Genomic DNA, 12,547 nt, shown 5'->3' with positions numbered 1-12,547 from the left:
GGACGGAGACAGCGCATTTTCGGAGATTGCTCTGAAAATGCTGCAGAACGGCATCATCCAATCCCGTTTGTGGGATCTCTTTTCCACCATTCAGCAACATATTTCAGAGCAGTCTCTTCAGAATAATTTCGAGCCTGGTCTAAGAGCTCTTGGTTGTATGTATAAGCTCATTTCAGATGGAGCGTTAGGCAAGCGGATGCGCACTCTTTCTCGCTTGCCGCTTCCTCTTTTTGTCTTCAACTACGAGGGCAGCCCTGTTCAGTTGTGAATCGTCAGCCAATCAGAGCTTGTAGTAGCTTGCAGCTGACGGACATACACAAACGTATGTATGTAATATGTGTATTATATAGTGAAAGAGCGCGAAAGTAGAGTAAGAGAGTAGCTATAAAATTGTTAACAGTTTCGAATCGTCTTGTAGTGGTTTGCTAATTTATTTTGTCTGTTTATTTTTTGACTCGGATTGTACTTTTTTTATCCATATAAACAAACATGACATGATAACGAATTTACAAGAACAAAGAATCGGGAAAGCGTTTATGCGTTTACAATACTGCAAGATTTACTTTGTATACTTTTAGAGGTTAGTTTATACATTTGCTACGATTATCATGTTTTTATTATTTTCTATTCATAATATTCTATTACATCTATCACTTGTAGAATGTTTAGTTTTCTGCATATATTAATACATCTCACACTTTCTTTTATATATTTATTCACTTACATAGGTAGTAGAGACTTGAAAGAAGCAAACCTGACATTTGTAAAGTAGACATTAATATGAATACATTTGATTTATATTGTTTACATATTCTTCTATGACCATTTAAATAATATTTATGTATATAATATTATGTATCCGAAATTTCGTGAACTCGCTCATCTCCAATATGTATTGATTTCTTTCTATGTTCATAAGGTATACAGTTGAGAGAATTAATATATACTGATGGATTCTACATCAGAAAATATACTGTATACTCCACGTAGAGTTCAAAAATGCTTATTTGGAACCAGCAGAAGTACATCTAGAAAAAATACAAAAAAGATTCCTACAGAATATAACAAAACAAATGATTATTTATCTGGAGAAGAATCAGATCTGGGCGAGCTAGAGAAGTGCTACCATAGTCCCAATAAATATGCTTTACAACGCAAAGACTTATTGGATACTCGTAAATCCATATCAATTTTACATACAAAAGCTTCTGGTATAAAGACCCCGACAAAATTAGATATGAATGCAGTAATGGACGAACTAATGATAAAAACACCTGAAAGACATTTTGGCAAAGAATTGCAGAACAATATTATAGATACTCCACATAATCATGAAATCCCAGAACAGAAGCTGATAACACCATTAACTTCGGAACATAAAACGATCCCTTTGCCAAAATTACATAAACGCAAACCTTTTGTATCGACTAATGTAACAAAAAATTTGCCTCAACGAAAAGAGAAGTCATTAAAAAGGCATGCGTCAGAAGGATCCCAAAGTGCTGCAAAACTAACAAAGACAGAGGAAAACAGTACTGTACCCAAAGCTAGAGCAGCTTTATTTCAGGATGCTAGCTATACAACAAAAATAAAAAACTTAATATTAAGTACACACAGTTTTTATAGTAAATCTGATACAGAGTCAAGAAAGAATGATCAAATTTTAAATGTATCGCCGCCACTACAACGATTACAGCAACGAAAACATTTTTCAGGGTATTCGCACCATAATAAAAAATTACAGAAAAGACACACAATAGGCGGAGTTAATGGTGGAGTATCTCATGGAATTAGAAAACCAAAAGCAAAATCTAGTTTAAATATTACAAAAGATAGTATAAAAAAGTGTATGCAGAACGATATAAATGTAGAGAGAGAAAACGAAATTTCTGACATAACCACAATACAACTTACTAGAACACCTGACACAATGTTAATTGAAAGATCTCCAACACCAGAAATTGATCTTAGTAAGCGATTCTTCAAAATTAAAAGATCTTCGAAGCAAAACAAATCAGCTATGGTAACGATAAATAATAACTTGAAATTAAAAGTTGCATCGAATGGCAAATTGTCATTAAATCAAGAGAATTTACAATATGTTCATCAAACAGGGAAACGATCAAAGTTAATGGACATTTCATTTGATACTACTGATTTAACAGTAGATAATCCTGAATTGGAAGATACTATAGAGAAAAATAAAGTTGCAAATATACTGAAAGCTTTGGAAGACGATTGGGCAAATGATGACTATGATACAATGGATGTACTAACTACAAAACAGTTTGGACACATTTCTCCATTAAAGCCAGTAGCAATTCTGAACGATGTAACTATGTCTCCGGCCAGTGAACTTAGTAACATGACATCAACCATGAATATTACGGATATTAGTACATCGACATCCGAAAATATTTCTTTAGATAATAATGAAAATAATATTGAAGAAAAAGAACCACGATACTATCCATTATTTAATAGAGGTTCCTCGTCCAATAAAGTATACGAGTAAGCGCTATAAAATCTTTCATACATTCTAAAATATTTTTAAATACTCACCTCTACTAAATTAATGTTATTATCCTTTTAGAGACCTCAGCAAAAAATCAGTAGACAATATGAAAAGTACAATAAGTTGGCAGTTATCAACAAAACAGAATGGTAATGATAATCAGTACCAATTAGATGTTGGACAAAAAAATTTTGGTGCAACACAGTGTACAGAATGTGGTGTTGTATATCAAATTGGTGATCCTGAAGATGAAAATGCTCATTTAAATTATCACAATAGTAAAAAAAGTCTGAAATTTCCGGTATAAATCATGTGCAATATCTACATGTATATAATGTTATGTTATAATAGAATGTGTTTATAAATGTTTTATTAATTTCAGGGTTGGAAAACAGAACGTGTAATTATGGAAGATCCTTTCACGATGAGCAGAGTTATCTTAGTGGAGCCGAGTGATGCAAAACAATATTGGAACAAGATAGCTGATGTATTAGCATATGTGGACAGAGATTTAGGATTAGTTGACACGAAATTATCAGACTACGAGCATAAAAAAGTTACTATTGATTTCATTTTCTCCGTCTCGTTCGTATGATTACGTTCTATATTATTTTAATTTTTAGGTTTACTTATATATAAGAGACAAAAGTATCCTCGGGGTTTTAGTTGCGGAACATATAAACACCGCGCATCGTATGATTCCTGATTTACTGGAATTAAATTGTTGTACAGCAGAAAGTACACCTGCGAAATGTGGTATAAATGTTGTATGGACTGATATGAAACATCGTAGACAAGGAATTGCTTCTAAAATGGTTGACATATTAAGGTATAAAATATTTACTTTTACAAAACATGCATTAACATTTGATTATTGTCGTTTTGAACATTTCAGATCTCAATTTTATTATGGTTATATTATGTCACTGGATGATATTGCATTTTCAATTCCAACACCAAGTGGAAAAATATTTGCTGAAAAATATACGAAAACTCGAAACTTCAAAGTTTATAATTAAAATCTGGTATGGACTTTTATATCTTTCTTAATAAAACAATGTAATACTTAAAACGTCATAAAACATTTATTTCTTAATGAGTTCTTAACTTTGTTTTTATTTAGATTTATTTAATTGTTTTATTACGTAACTTTTTGTTGAAAGACAACTAATTACTTTTTTTAGCATACTCAAAATTATTTATTCATAGTACAATCCGTTTTTGTTTTCACTACATGTTTTTATCTTTTGCACTAACTTTTGTTTTATATAAAAAGACTGGTTATGTAACTACTAACATTGTTATTTGTATGAATGTATTGCTGGATGAAAATATCTAGGAAAATTACGTTAATACTAGCATTATAATACAGACTTATATTTACATAATTATTTCAAAGCATATCAAACAAAATCAGATTATTAAAGTTATAAACTGATTACTGTGTAGTAAAGGAATAATCTCAATTATTTGATATACTTTCATGATTAACTATTTTTAATGACATTATTTATATTATATGATATAACTCCTTGCTTTCTAATTTCTTCGAGTATATATGGATAAGGTAATGCATAAAATTTTAGCATGGTAATATATTCTTCTTCATTAAATATGCGTTTACTTTTGTTTCTGTATTTATTCACTTCTCGAGTGAGGCCACGTGGCACTGAAATATGAATAAGTAATATATTATATATATTCATTTATTAAATAATATACCTTACATACCTTGTCATAACTGTTTGTCGATCTAGTCTTATATCTAACAAAGTTTTTCTAATTTGAGCTTCAAACCCCATGTCAAGCATACGATCAGCTTCATCCAACACAAGATATGTGACAGATGAAACATTCAAAACATTCGCTTCAACGAGATCATTCAGTCTTCCAGGCGTTGCAATGACTATTTCTAACCCTTTTAGTACCAGGGTGATTTGTTCCTTACGACTGCCACCCCCATACACACATACCCTACAAATATATATAATTTTTAATATATGAAATATGAAAAATATATTGTTTTATATAAATTAAAGCAGCTAATCCTTTTGTTACTTACGCTTTTATACCATGATAAGTATATTTATTCACTTCTTTCTCTATTTGTAATGCTAATTCTCTTGTTGGAGCCATAACAAGAACATTAGGGCCATTCCGTTCCGATCGCGGCGTTTCTTGTCCCTCTATATGTATTAAAGCTGGCAGTAAAAATGCTAACGTTTTTCCTATATACATTGTCAATGAGAAAGTTTTGTTATCGTATTTGATAAATTGAGATACAAAAGGATGGCTAAAGTTGCAACCTCGATACTTGCAAGTAAACTTCTTGTTCATACCATCAATACATGCTTAATTATAAATAAAACAAAAATATAAATTTCAGTCTTACTGGAACTATAATAAGAAGCAGTAGATCTCATGAAGTCCTTAATGATATTATCGATTGCTTAGATCTTAGTATTCGATCACAGAAATAGCCTCATTTTTGTGCAATTATCAAGGTTCTACTGTAATGTAGAAAGTTCTATAACTTACCTGTGCTTGTTTGAGCAATACCAATGAGATCTTTACCACTAAGAAGGATAGGCCAAGCTTGACATTGGATAGGACTAGGTTTTGTAAATCCTTGTTTCCTTATTTTCTCGAGTATATCTGGATAAGGCTAATGCATAAAATTTTAACGTGGTAATATATTCTTCTTTATTAAACATTCATAAATGTGTCCACTTACTTCAAAGGCCTGTTCGAATGTTTCAATTGGATTTGGAACAGGTTCTTCAGAATGTTTTTCTTTTTCACTAAACATGTAACTGGCTTCTATATTATTATTTATTTTCCTTATATGTGCTACATATTCTTTTGTCATGCTAGCAACATGAGGATGCTCTTTATAAAAGTTTTTGACAATAGGTGGGAATTTTGACCACTTTTCTTTTAGATAATTATCACATTGTTTACTAGCTTGGGTCCAGTCAAAATTATTAAAATCTATTTTAGGTTCGTTATATTGCACCTTATTCTGTTCTACTGTCTTTGGTATAGGGTACGGAGAATCATATAGTAACTCTTCTATTAATTTTTTAGCTTCATTTTGTGCTGCTTTTGTTCCAGTTATAATTACATCAGCATTAAAATCTCCATTCGAACTGTCAACCTATTCTGCAATATATACTCGAACTTTAAATACTAGCTAATTCGTTGTATCTTGTAATATTTGCAGTATAAATAAATTCATTACAGTTTTTACAAAATTATTTATTCATAGTACAATCATTTTATATTTTCAGTAAATGTTTTTATCTTTTGCGCAAACTTCTGTTTTACATAAAGGCTGGTCATGTACCAACATTGTTATTTGCATGAATGTATTGCTGAATGAAAACGTGTATGAATATTCATTAATACTGGCATTATAATACAGTCTTGTATTTACATAATCATTTCAAAGTATATCAAACAAAATCAGATTCCTAAAGTTATTTAAACTGATTACTTTCTAGTAAATGGAAGAATCTCAATTATTTGATATACTTTCATGATTGACTATTTTTAATAATACTATTGCTTTCATTTTGTTCATATACAGTAAATTGTCTCAAATTGTATCATGGCTTGTAAACAAAAGTGGACAATTACAGATTATCAACTATAGAAACGAGCCTTTCGAAATTGACTATTTTTGTTTTCAAGCTGAGGGTCAATTTGAGTGAATTTACTGTAGTATGTATTTTAAGTTTATGTTACAAATGTAGGTAAAAATTGTATAAGTTATAATTGGAAAGAATATATTTTTGTATTATTTTAAAATAACATAAATGTTACCTATGAACGCAAAAAAAAATAAACGAATGAATGAAGTTGTTTGTGTGAAAAGAAAAAAGATAATATATGTAACAAAATATAAAACTAAATATTTTTTTCAATTATTTCCAGAAACATTCGGTTTTAAAGGTTATACATTGTAATTAATAAAAATAAAATTTAGCGTAACTTATACATTGTAATCAATAAAAGTAAAATTTACAGTAACTACCATCTTCTGTTACTTCTTTTATATGAGTGATCACCTCTGCTGTCTGATCGTTCAAACTGTTTTTCGTTTGCCCGTCTTTCCTTCCATGCATCATATCTATTAGCCATCATATACAACTCATCAATAACTTCCTGTAAAATGAAACATTACACAAAATGTAACAAATGTCTAAAGCAAAAGTTTAGTATATCTATTCATGATGAACTTACTTGATTAGCTTCTTCTAAGAGATTAATTAGTTCTCTGGCAAGAGCCCAATCCCGCCTTGTCATAAACGTTATACTTTCGCCTGTGCGTCCAGCGCGTCCAGTACGTCCAACTCGATGAACATATTCTTCTATGTCTCGAGGAAAGTCATAATTTAACACATGCCTAAGGACAATTTAACCTTCATGTAACAATTGCATTACAATTATGTAACAAGTATAAAAAATTAAACGTACGTCACATCTTCTATATCAATTCCTCGACTGGCAACGTCTGTTGCAAGAAGTATTTGAACTTCTCCGGTTTTCAAATCTTCCAATGCTTGTTCCCTATCAGCTTGTTCTCTTCCGCCGTGTATACTCTGACAGTTCACACCTTGCAGAGCTAAGTCACTGGCCACGTCGTCAACTCTGCATTTTTTTCCAAAGAATACTATAACTTTATCCTTGGGACCCATTTCGTGGAAAAACTGATTCATCTATTAAAACAGGAGAATATTAATATACTAACTAGAGAAATCATACAACACATTATAATTGTATGTATAGTATTAACCATATTTGGTTTCTCATCTTCATCAATGATGTGAATTTTTTGTACCACAGTGTGTACAGTAGCTAAATCAAGAGATCCGACAAAAATTTGAATTGGATTTTTCATATAGGATTGTGCTAAACGTCGAACACCTTGAGGCCACGTGGCACTGAAATATGTATGAGTAATATTGATCAATAAACAGAATAATTTCATTTCTCAAATAACATACTTTACATACCTTGTCATAACTGTTTGTCGATCTGGTCTTATATCTAACAATGTTTTCCTAATTTGAGGTTCAAACCCCATGTCAAGCATACGATCAGCTTCATCCAACACAAGATATGTGACAGATGAAACATTCAAAACATTCGCTTCAACGAGATCATTCAGTCTTCCAGGCGTTGCAATGACTATTTCTAACCCTTTTAGTACCAGGGTGATTTGTTCCTTACGACTGCCACCCCCATACACACATACCCTACAAATATATATAATTTTTAATATATGAAATATGAAAAATATATTGTTTTATATAAATTAAAGCAGCTAATCCTTTTGTTACTTACGCTTTTATACCATGATAAGTATATTTATTCACTTCTTTCTCTATTTGTAATGCTAATTCTCTTGTTGGAGCCATAACAAGAACATTAGGGCCATTCCGTTCCGATCGCGGCGTTTCTTGTCCCTCTATATGTATTAAAGCTGGCAGTAAAAATGCTAACGTTTTTCCTATATACATTGTCAATGAGAAAGTTTTGTTATCGTATTTGATAAATTGAGATACAAAAGGATGGCTAAAGTTGCAACCTCGATACTTGCAAGTAAACTTCTTGTTCATACCATCAATACATGCTTAATTATAAATAAAAAAACTTGAAAAACTATAGAAAACAAAAAAATAAATTTCAGTCTTACTAGAACTATAATAAGAAGCAGTAGATCTCATGAAGTCCTTAACCACTTGACATACAATGACGTCTGGGAGACGTCATTTACTTCATGTGCCATTGTAGACTTTGACGTCTCCAAGACGTCAAGAACTGTATTCGGCGAACGCCGTGCATTTCATTATTAGATTCTTTAATTGTTTCGGTCGTGCATTGATGCTGTTTTGTTTAGACTGTTGGAGATGCTTTCCCCCTCCTAACAGTACCGATAAACAAAATTGCATCGACAAATAAAACCGACCTGTGTTCTGGAGTATAATCGTGGAATGGGAGGTGTAGACAAGCAGGACCAATCTCTTGCATGTTTCCCCCTCATGAGAAAATGTGCAAAAGGATATAAAAAAATATTTTTTTATATGTTTGATGTAGCTATTTATAATGCTTATGTTTTATATTCCAAATTGCCTACTTCACAAAAGCAATCGATTGTGAATTTTCGATTGAATATTGCAGAAGACATGCTTTGTAATTTGTCCCTGCCGGACTATCCGACACGCGGCAGACGGTCGCAAAGTGAATGCCCAACTCGGTTACAAGCAAAATATTGGACACATTTTCCTGAACATATACCCGCGACAAATAAAAAGCAACATCCTGCAAAAAGATGCCATGTTTGCGTAAAACATAATATAAGAAGTGAAACAACTTGGCAGTGTAAAATATGCCTCGTTTCGCTACATATTACTAAATGCTTTGAGATGTATCACACATTACAAAATTATTAAATTATTATTTTATACTATTACTTAATTGTTGTACACTAACACTATACTTCAACCCTATTGAATGTTATATAGCAATGTAACTTTAAAAAGAAAAGGCCCTGTTTCTGAGCTTGTACATGAGTGTCCAGTTGAGCCAAATTAAATAGTATTCTTCGGACGCGTCGATGCACATTTTATTCGTATGTCAAGTGGTTAATGATATTATCGATTGTATAAATCTTAGTATTCGATCACAGAAATAGTCTCATTTTTTGCAATTATCAAGGTTCTACTGTGATGTAGAAAGTTCTATAATTTACCTGTGCCTGTTTGAGCAATACCAATGAGATCTTTACCACTAAGGAGGATAGGCCAAGCTTGACATTGGATAGGACTAGGTTTGGTAAATCCTTGTTTCCTTATTTCCTCGAGTATATCTGGATAAGGCTAATGCATAAAATTTTAACGTGGTAATATATTCTTCTTTATTAAACATTCATAAATGTGTCCACTTACTTCAAAGGCCTGTTCGAATGTTTCAATTGGATTTGGAACAGGTTCTTCAGAATGTTTTTCTTTTTCACTAAACATGTAACTGGCTTCTATATTATTATTTATTTTCCTTATATGTGCTACATATTCTTTTGTCATGCTAGCAACATGAGGATGCTCTTTATAAAAGTTTTTGACAATAGGTGGGAATTTTGACCACTTTTCTTTTAGATAATTATCACATTGTTTACTAGCTTGGGTCCAGTCAAAATTATTAAAATCTATCTTAGGTTCGTTATATTGCACTTTATTCTGTTCTACTGTCTTTGGTATGGGGTACGGAGAATCATCTAGTAACTCTTCTATTAATTTTTTAGCTTCATTTTGTGCTGCTTTTGTTCCAGTTATAATTACATCAGCATTAAAATCTCCATTCGAACTGTCAACCTATTGTGTAATATATATTCATAAATTTTAAATACTTGCAAATTGTTTGTATCTTGTAATATATGCAATATAAATAAATTTATTATAGTTTTTATTTTTATTTTTATCTTTCCCTGTACTTATCTTGTTAGGAATTAATTGTAATTACATATATCATCCCATCATGATACAGTATAGAAACTTAAACGAATCATAATTCTTGAATATGTTAATACTTACACGAATTTTAGTATTTGTTTTATCTTGTAGTTCTCTAATCTTAGTTCCACTCTTCCCAATTAATTTTCCTACTTTTAATGCCTCGATCTGAATGGTGAGATTTTCAGAATTGTTACCTAAATTACTATGGTTAGAATCTTGATTTTGTTCTCTCCAAGGGTAATTCGTTCTTTGTTGGTCTTCTCTATTTCTATATCTTGAACCTTGATTGTAGCTCTTAGAGTAGTGAGAAGAGTTTCCAAAACTTCGGCGATTAGTATTCATTCTGAGTTTATTTATTATTCAAATAGGAATACTGAAACATTATAAATTTTCTTATCTAAAGCAAAAACCTTCTAAGAAACTTCTAATATAAACTAACATTAAAGAAATCTATTAGCCAAACAAAAGAATTCAGTTAAATACTTGCGATTAAATATAAGAAAATGATAGTAACCCTAAAGTCAACGTATTCTATTTTATAAATCTATTTTCAATTTATAACATATGCTCAAAAACTGACATTGTAAAGTTCAAAAATACAATTACAAAACGCTTGATAAACAAACAACGTACGTTTCGTACCTGGCTGAAAGAGGGCTCTTGATTGGCTGTAGGTTCGAGTTTTGGAATAGATATGAAACCGTTTTACTCAACCGCCTTGGCTTACTGAACTGGACTGAGTGATGTGGCGACAAAGCGTTCCTATATATATGGGGGTAGCTCGCAGGCACAGAGACTACCCTTTCTCTGATTGGTTGACGCTTCATAGCTAAACAGTACACACTGCCCTCCCGGTTTTAGACAAAGAGAGAAAGTGGCGAGTAAACACAACTACGAGCGAAACAAATCGCCCCGTAAGATTTTCGACAACACAGGCCAACGTATTTGCGAACGTCATTTCTACAGTTATAAAAATGTTCGAAAAACCGTAAGCTACATATCAGCTAATGGTTTCTAGTTTATGAATCTACACAATTTTGTTAACTCGGTTATCCCGGCGCTTGTCAACTGTGACGAGCAACAAATAACTTCGCAATTTTATACGATCTTTACTTTTTAAACATCTGAAAAACAAAGTTGAAATTTGCGTTCATATTCTCTTAGAAAGGTTACGTACTTAATTTAGTAGATATGTAGATATACAAAATATATATATATATAAATATTATATATATATTATTTATATTATTTAAATAAATAATATATATTATTAATTTTATTATATTATTATAATAATAAATAAAAAATAAAATAATGGTTCCGGGGAAGAAAGTAGGTACCTAGGATTCCCGATATCTGCGAGGATCGTTACTGTGCTCTTCGTGGTCCGAGATTTGTGGTTGCAAGCCGCTCGACCATGCGGGCTCGAAGCCGAAAAGGTGGTCTAAGCAAGGACGAGCCAGAGCTCGGAAAAAAGATTTTCCGCAGGTATACTCTTATTATTGTTGGCTAGATACGTTCTCCCCGGGACCGTTACTTCATAGATACAAATCGAGAAACTGTACGTTAGACGCATGTTTATTCTCCATGAAGAAAATTATTTCGCTCACTTTATAATTCGAATAATTGTATATAATGCCTGAATAAATAAACAAAATAGTTCGTTCGAATAGATAGACGGAATAGTTTGTTTGACTAAATAATTCTATATCTAAAAACAAAAATTCAAAACATATAGTCGAGTTTTGAAAAAGTTATTGCGTTTTAACTCACTTTTGTGGACCACTGTATTTATGCGAGGACATCGAAGACCGATTCAATTGGCACACGGTGATCGATATGTGTAATTTTCTTCACGGAATAAACGTACGTCTAATATGCAGTTTTTCAATTCGCATGCTATGGAATATTGGTTCCGGCGGAAAAAGGTGGGTATCCGGAAACAGCAACAAAAGGATCCCCGATACCTTCGTAGACCGAGATTTAGGGCTGGCAAATTGTACGCCTGGCGGGCCCGAGGCCGAAAATGCTTATCTCGGCCAGGGCTCGGACAAAGAGAGTTTTCGCAGGTATATGCAATTTTTCAATTTGTATGTCAGGAAATAACGGCTCCGGAAAAGAAAGCGTCTAGCCCAGCAGGAAGAGGATTAACTATGCCTGCGGAAACTCTTTGTCCGAGTCATGACTCATCCTTCTTAGGCCTCCCCGGCTTCAGGCCCGCCATGCCGGGCGGTCCATAACCATAAATCATGGGCCACGAAATGCTCAGAAATGATCTGTGCAGAATGGGAGACTTTGGGCGTGAAAGTATGGTGCGAGGTTCAAACTCCAGAATTACGGACTGCAAAATTCGACTCCTCTATTTAACGATAACGACTCTTTTCAGGGCCTCGAATTCACGAAAGCAGGAAAGTTCGTCTTTTTTCCCCCCAGAAGCGAGAATGTCGATGCCCGAATAAAGCACAATTTAACTTACGTAACTCAGACCCACAAACGACACCAGCCACTTCCTTAT

At 32.5% G+C, this 12,547-nt stretch overlaps 3 protein-coding genes across 5 annotated transcripts; 1 reads left to right on the top strand and 2 right to left on the bottom strand.

Moving 5' to 3' along the window:
* The first annotated feature begins 179 nt into the window (after nt 1-179).
* eco (Establishment of cohesion) lies at nt 180-3,611 on the top strand. Of its 2 annotated transcripts, none has more exons than XM_033483225.2 (6): nt 180-322; nt 920-2,511; nt 2,594-2,816; nt 2,898-3,071; nt 3,139-3,344; nt 3,411-3,611. In XM_033483225.2, the coding sequence occupies exons 2-6, from the start codon at nt 950-952 to the stop codon at nt 3,532-3,534; spliced, it is 2,289 nt and encodes a 762-aa protein (XP_033339116.2). In that variant the 5' UTR covers nt 180-322; nt 920-949; the 3' UTR covers nt 3,535-3,611. The 2 variants fall into 2 exon arrangements, with proteins under 2 accessions (XP_033339116.2, XP_033339115.2); XM_033483224.2 differs by lacking the exon at nt 180-322 and adding an exon at nt 353-580.
* Nucleotides 3,579-5,867, bottom strand: LOC117227765 (putative ATP-dependent RNA helicase DDX43). Its single transcript, XM_033483266.2, has 6 exons — nt 5,862-5,867; nt 5,250-5,672; nt 5,054-5,180; nt 4,578-4,743; nt 4,247-4,489; nt 3,579-4,184 (listed from the first exon to the last, which is right to left on the bottom strand). The coding sequence occupies exons 1-6, from the start codon at nt 5,865-5,867 to the stop codon at nt 4,154-4,156; spliced, it is 996 nt and encodes a 331-aa protein (XP_033339157.2). The 3' UTR covers nt 3,579-4,153.
* Nucleotides 5,753-11,131, bottom strand: LOC117227819 (putative ATP-dependent RNA helicase DDX43). Of its 2 annotated transcripts, none has more exons than XM_033483344.2 (10): nt 10,666-11,131; nt 10,111-10,405; nt 9,469-9,891; nt 9,273-9,399; nt 7,865-8,030; nt 7,534-7,776; nt 7,314-7,461; nt 6,995-7,236; nt 6,761-6,923; nt 5,753-6,682 (listed from the first exon to the last, which is right to left on the bottom strand). In XM_033483344.2, exons 2-10 carry the CDS (start codon nt 10,372-10,374, stop codon nt 6,548-6,550), a joined length of 1,911 nt encoding a protein of 636 aa, XP_033339235.1. In that variant the 5' UTR covers nt 10,375-10,405; nt 10,666-11,131; the 3' UTR covers nt 5,753-6,547. The 2 variants fall into 2 exon arrangements, with proteins under 2 accessions (XP_033339235.1, XP_033339234.1); XM_033483343.2 differs by having other exon boundaries at nt 10,675-11,128.
* Between the last annotated feature and the right edge of the window lie 1,416 nt (nt 11,132-12,547).

This window comes from Megalopta genalis, chromosome 8 (genome assembly GCF_051020955.1).
Source record: "Megalopta genalis isolate 19385.01 chromosome 8, iyMegGena1_principal, whole genome shotgun sequence".
Lineage (NCBI taxonomy): Eukaryota > Metazoa > Arthropoda > Insecta > Hymenoptera > Halictidae > Megalopta > Megalopta genalis.
The sequence above is the reverse complement of the archived record's forward strand: the minus strand, read 5'-3'. Positions and strand labels throughout refer to the sequence as shown.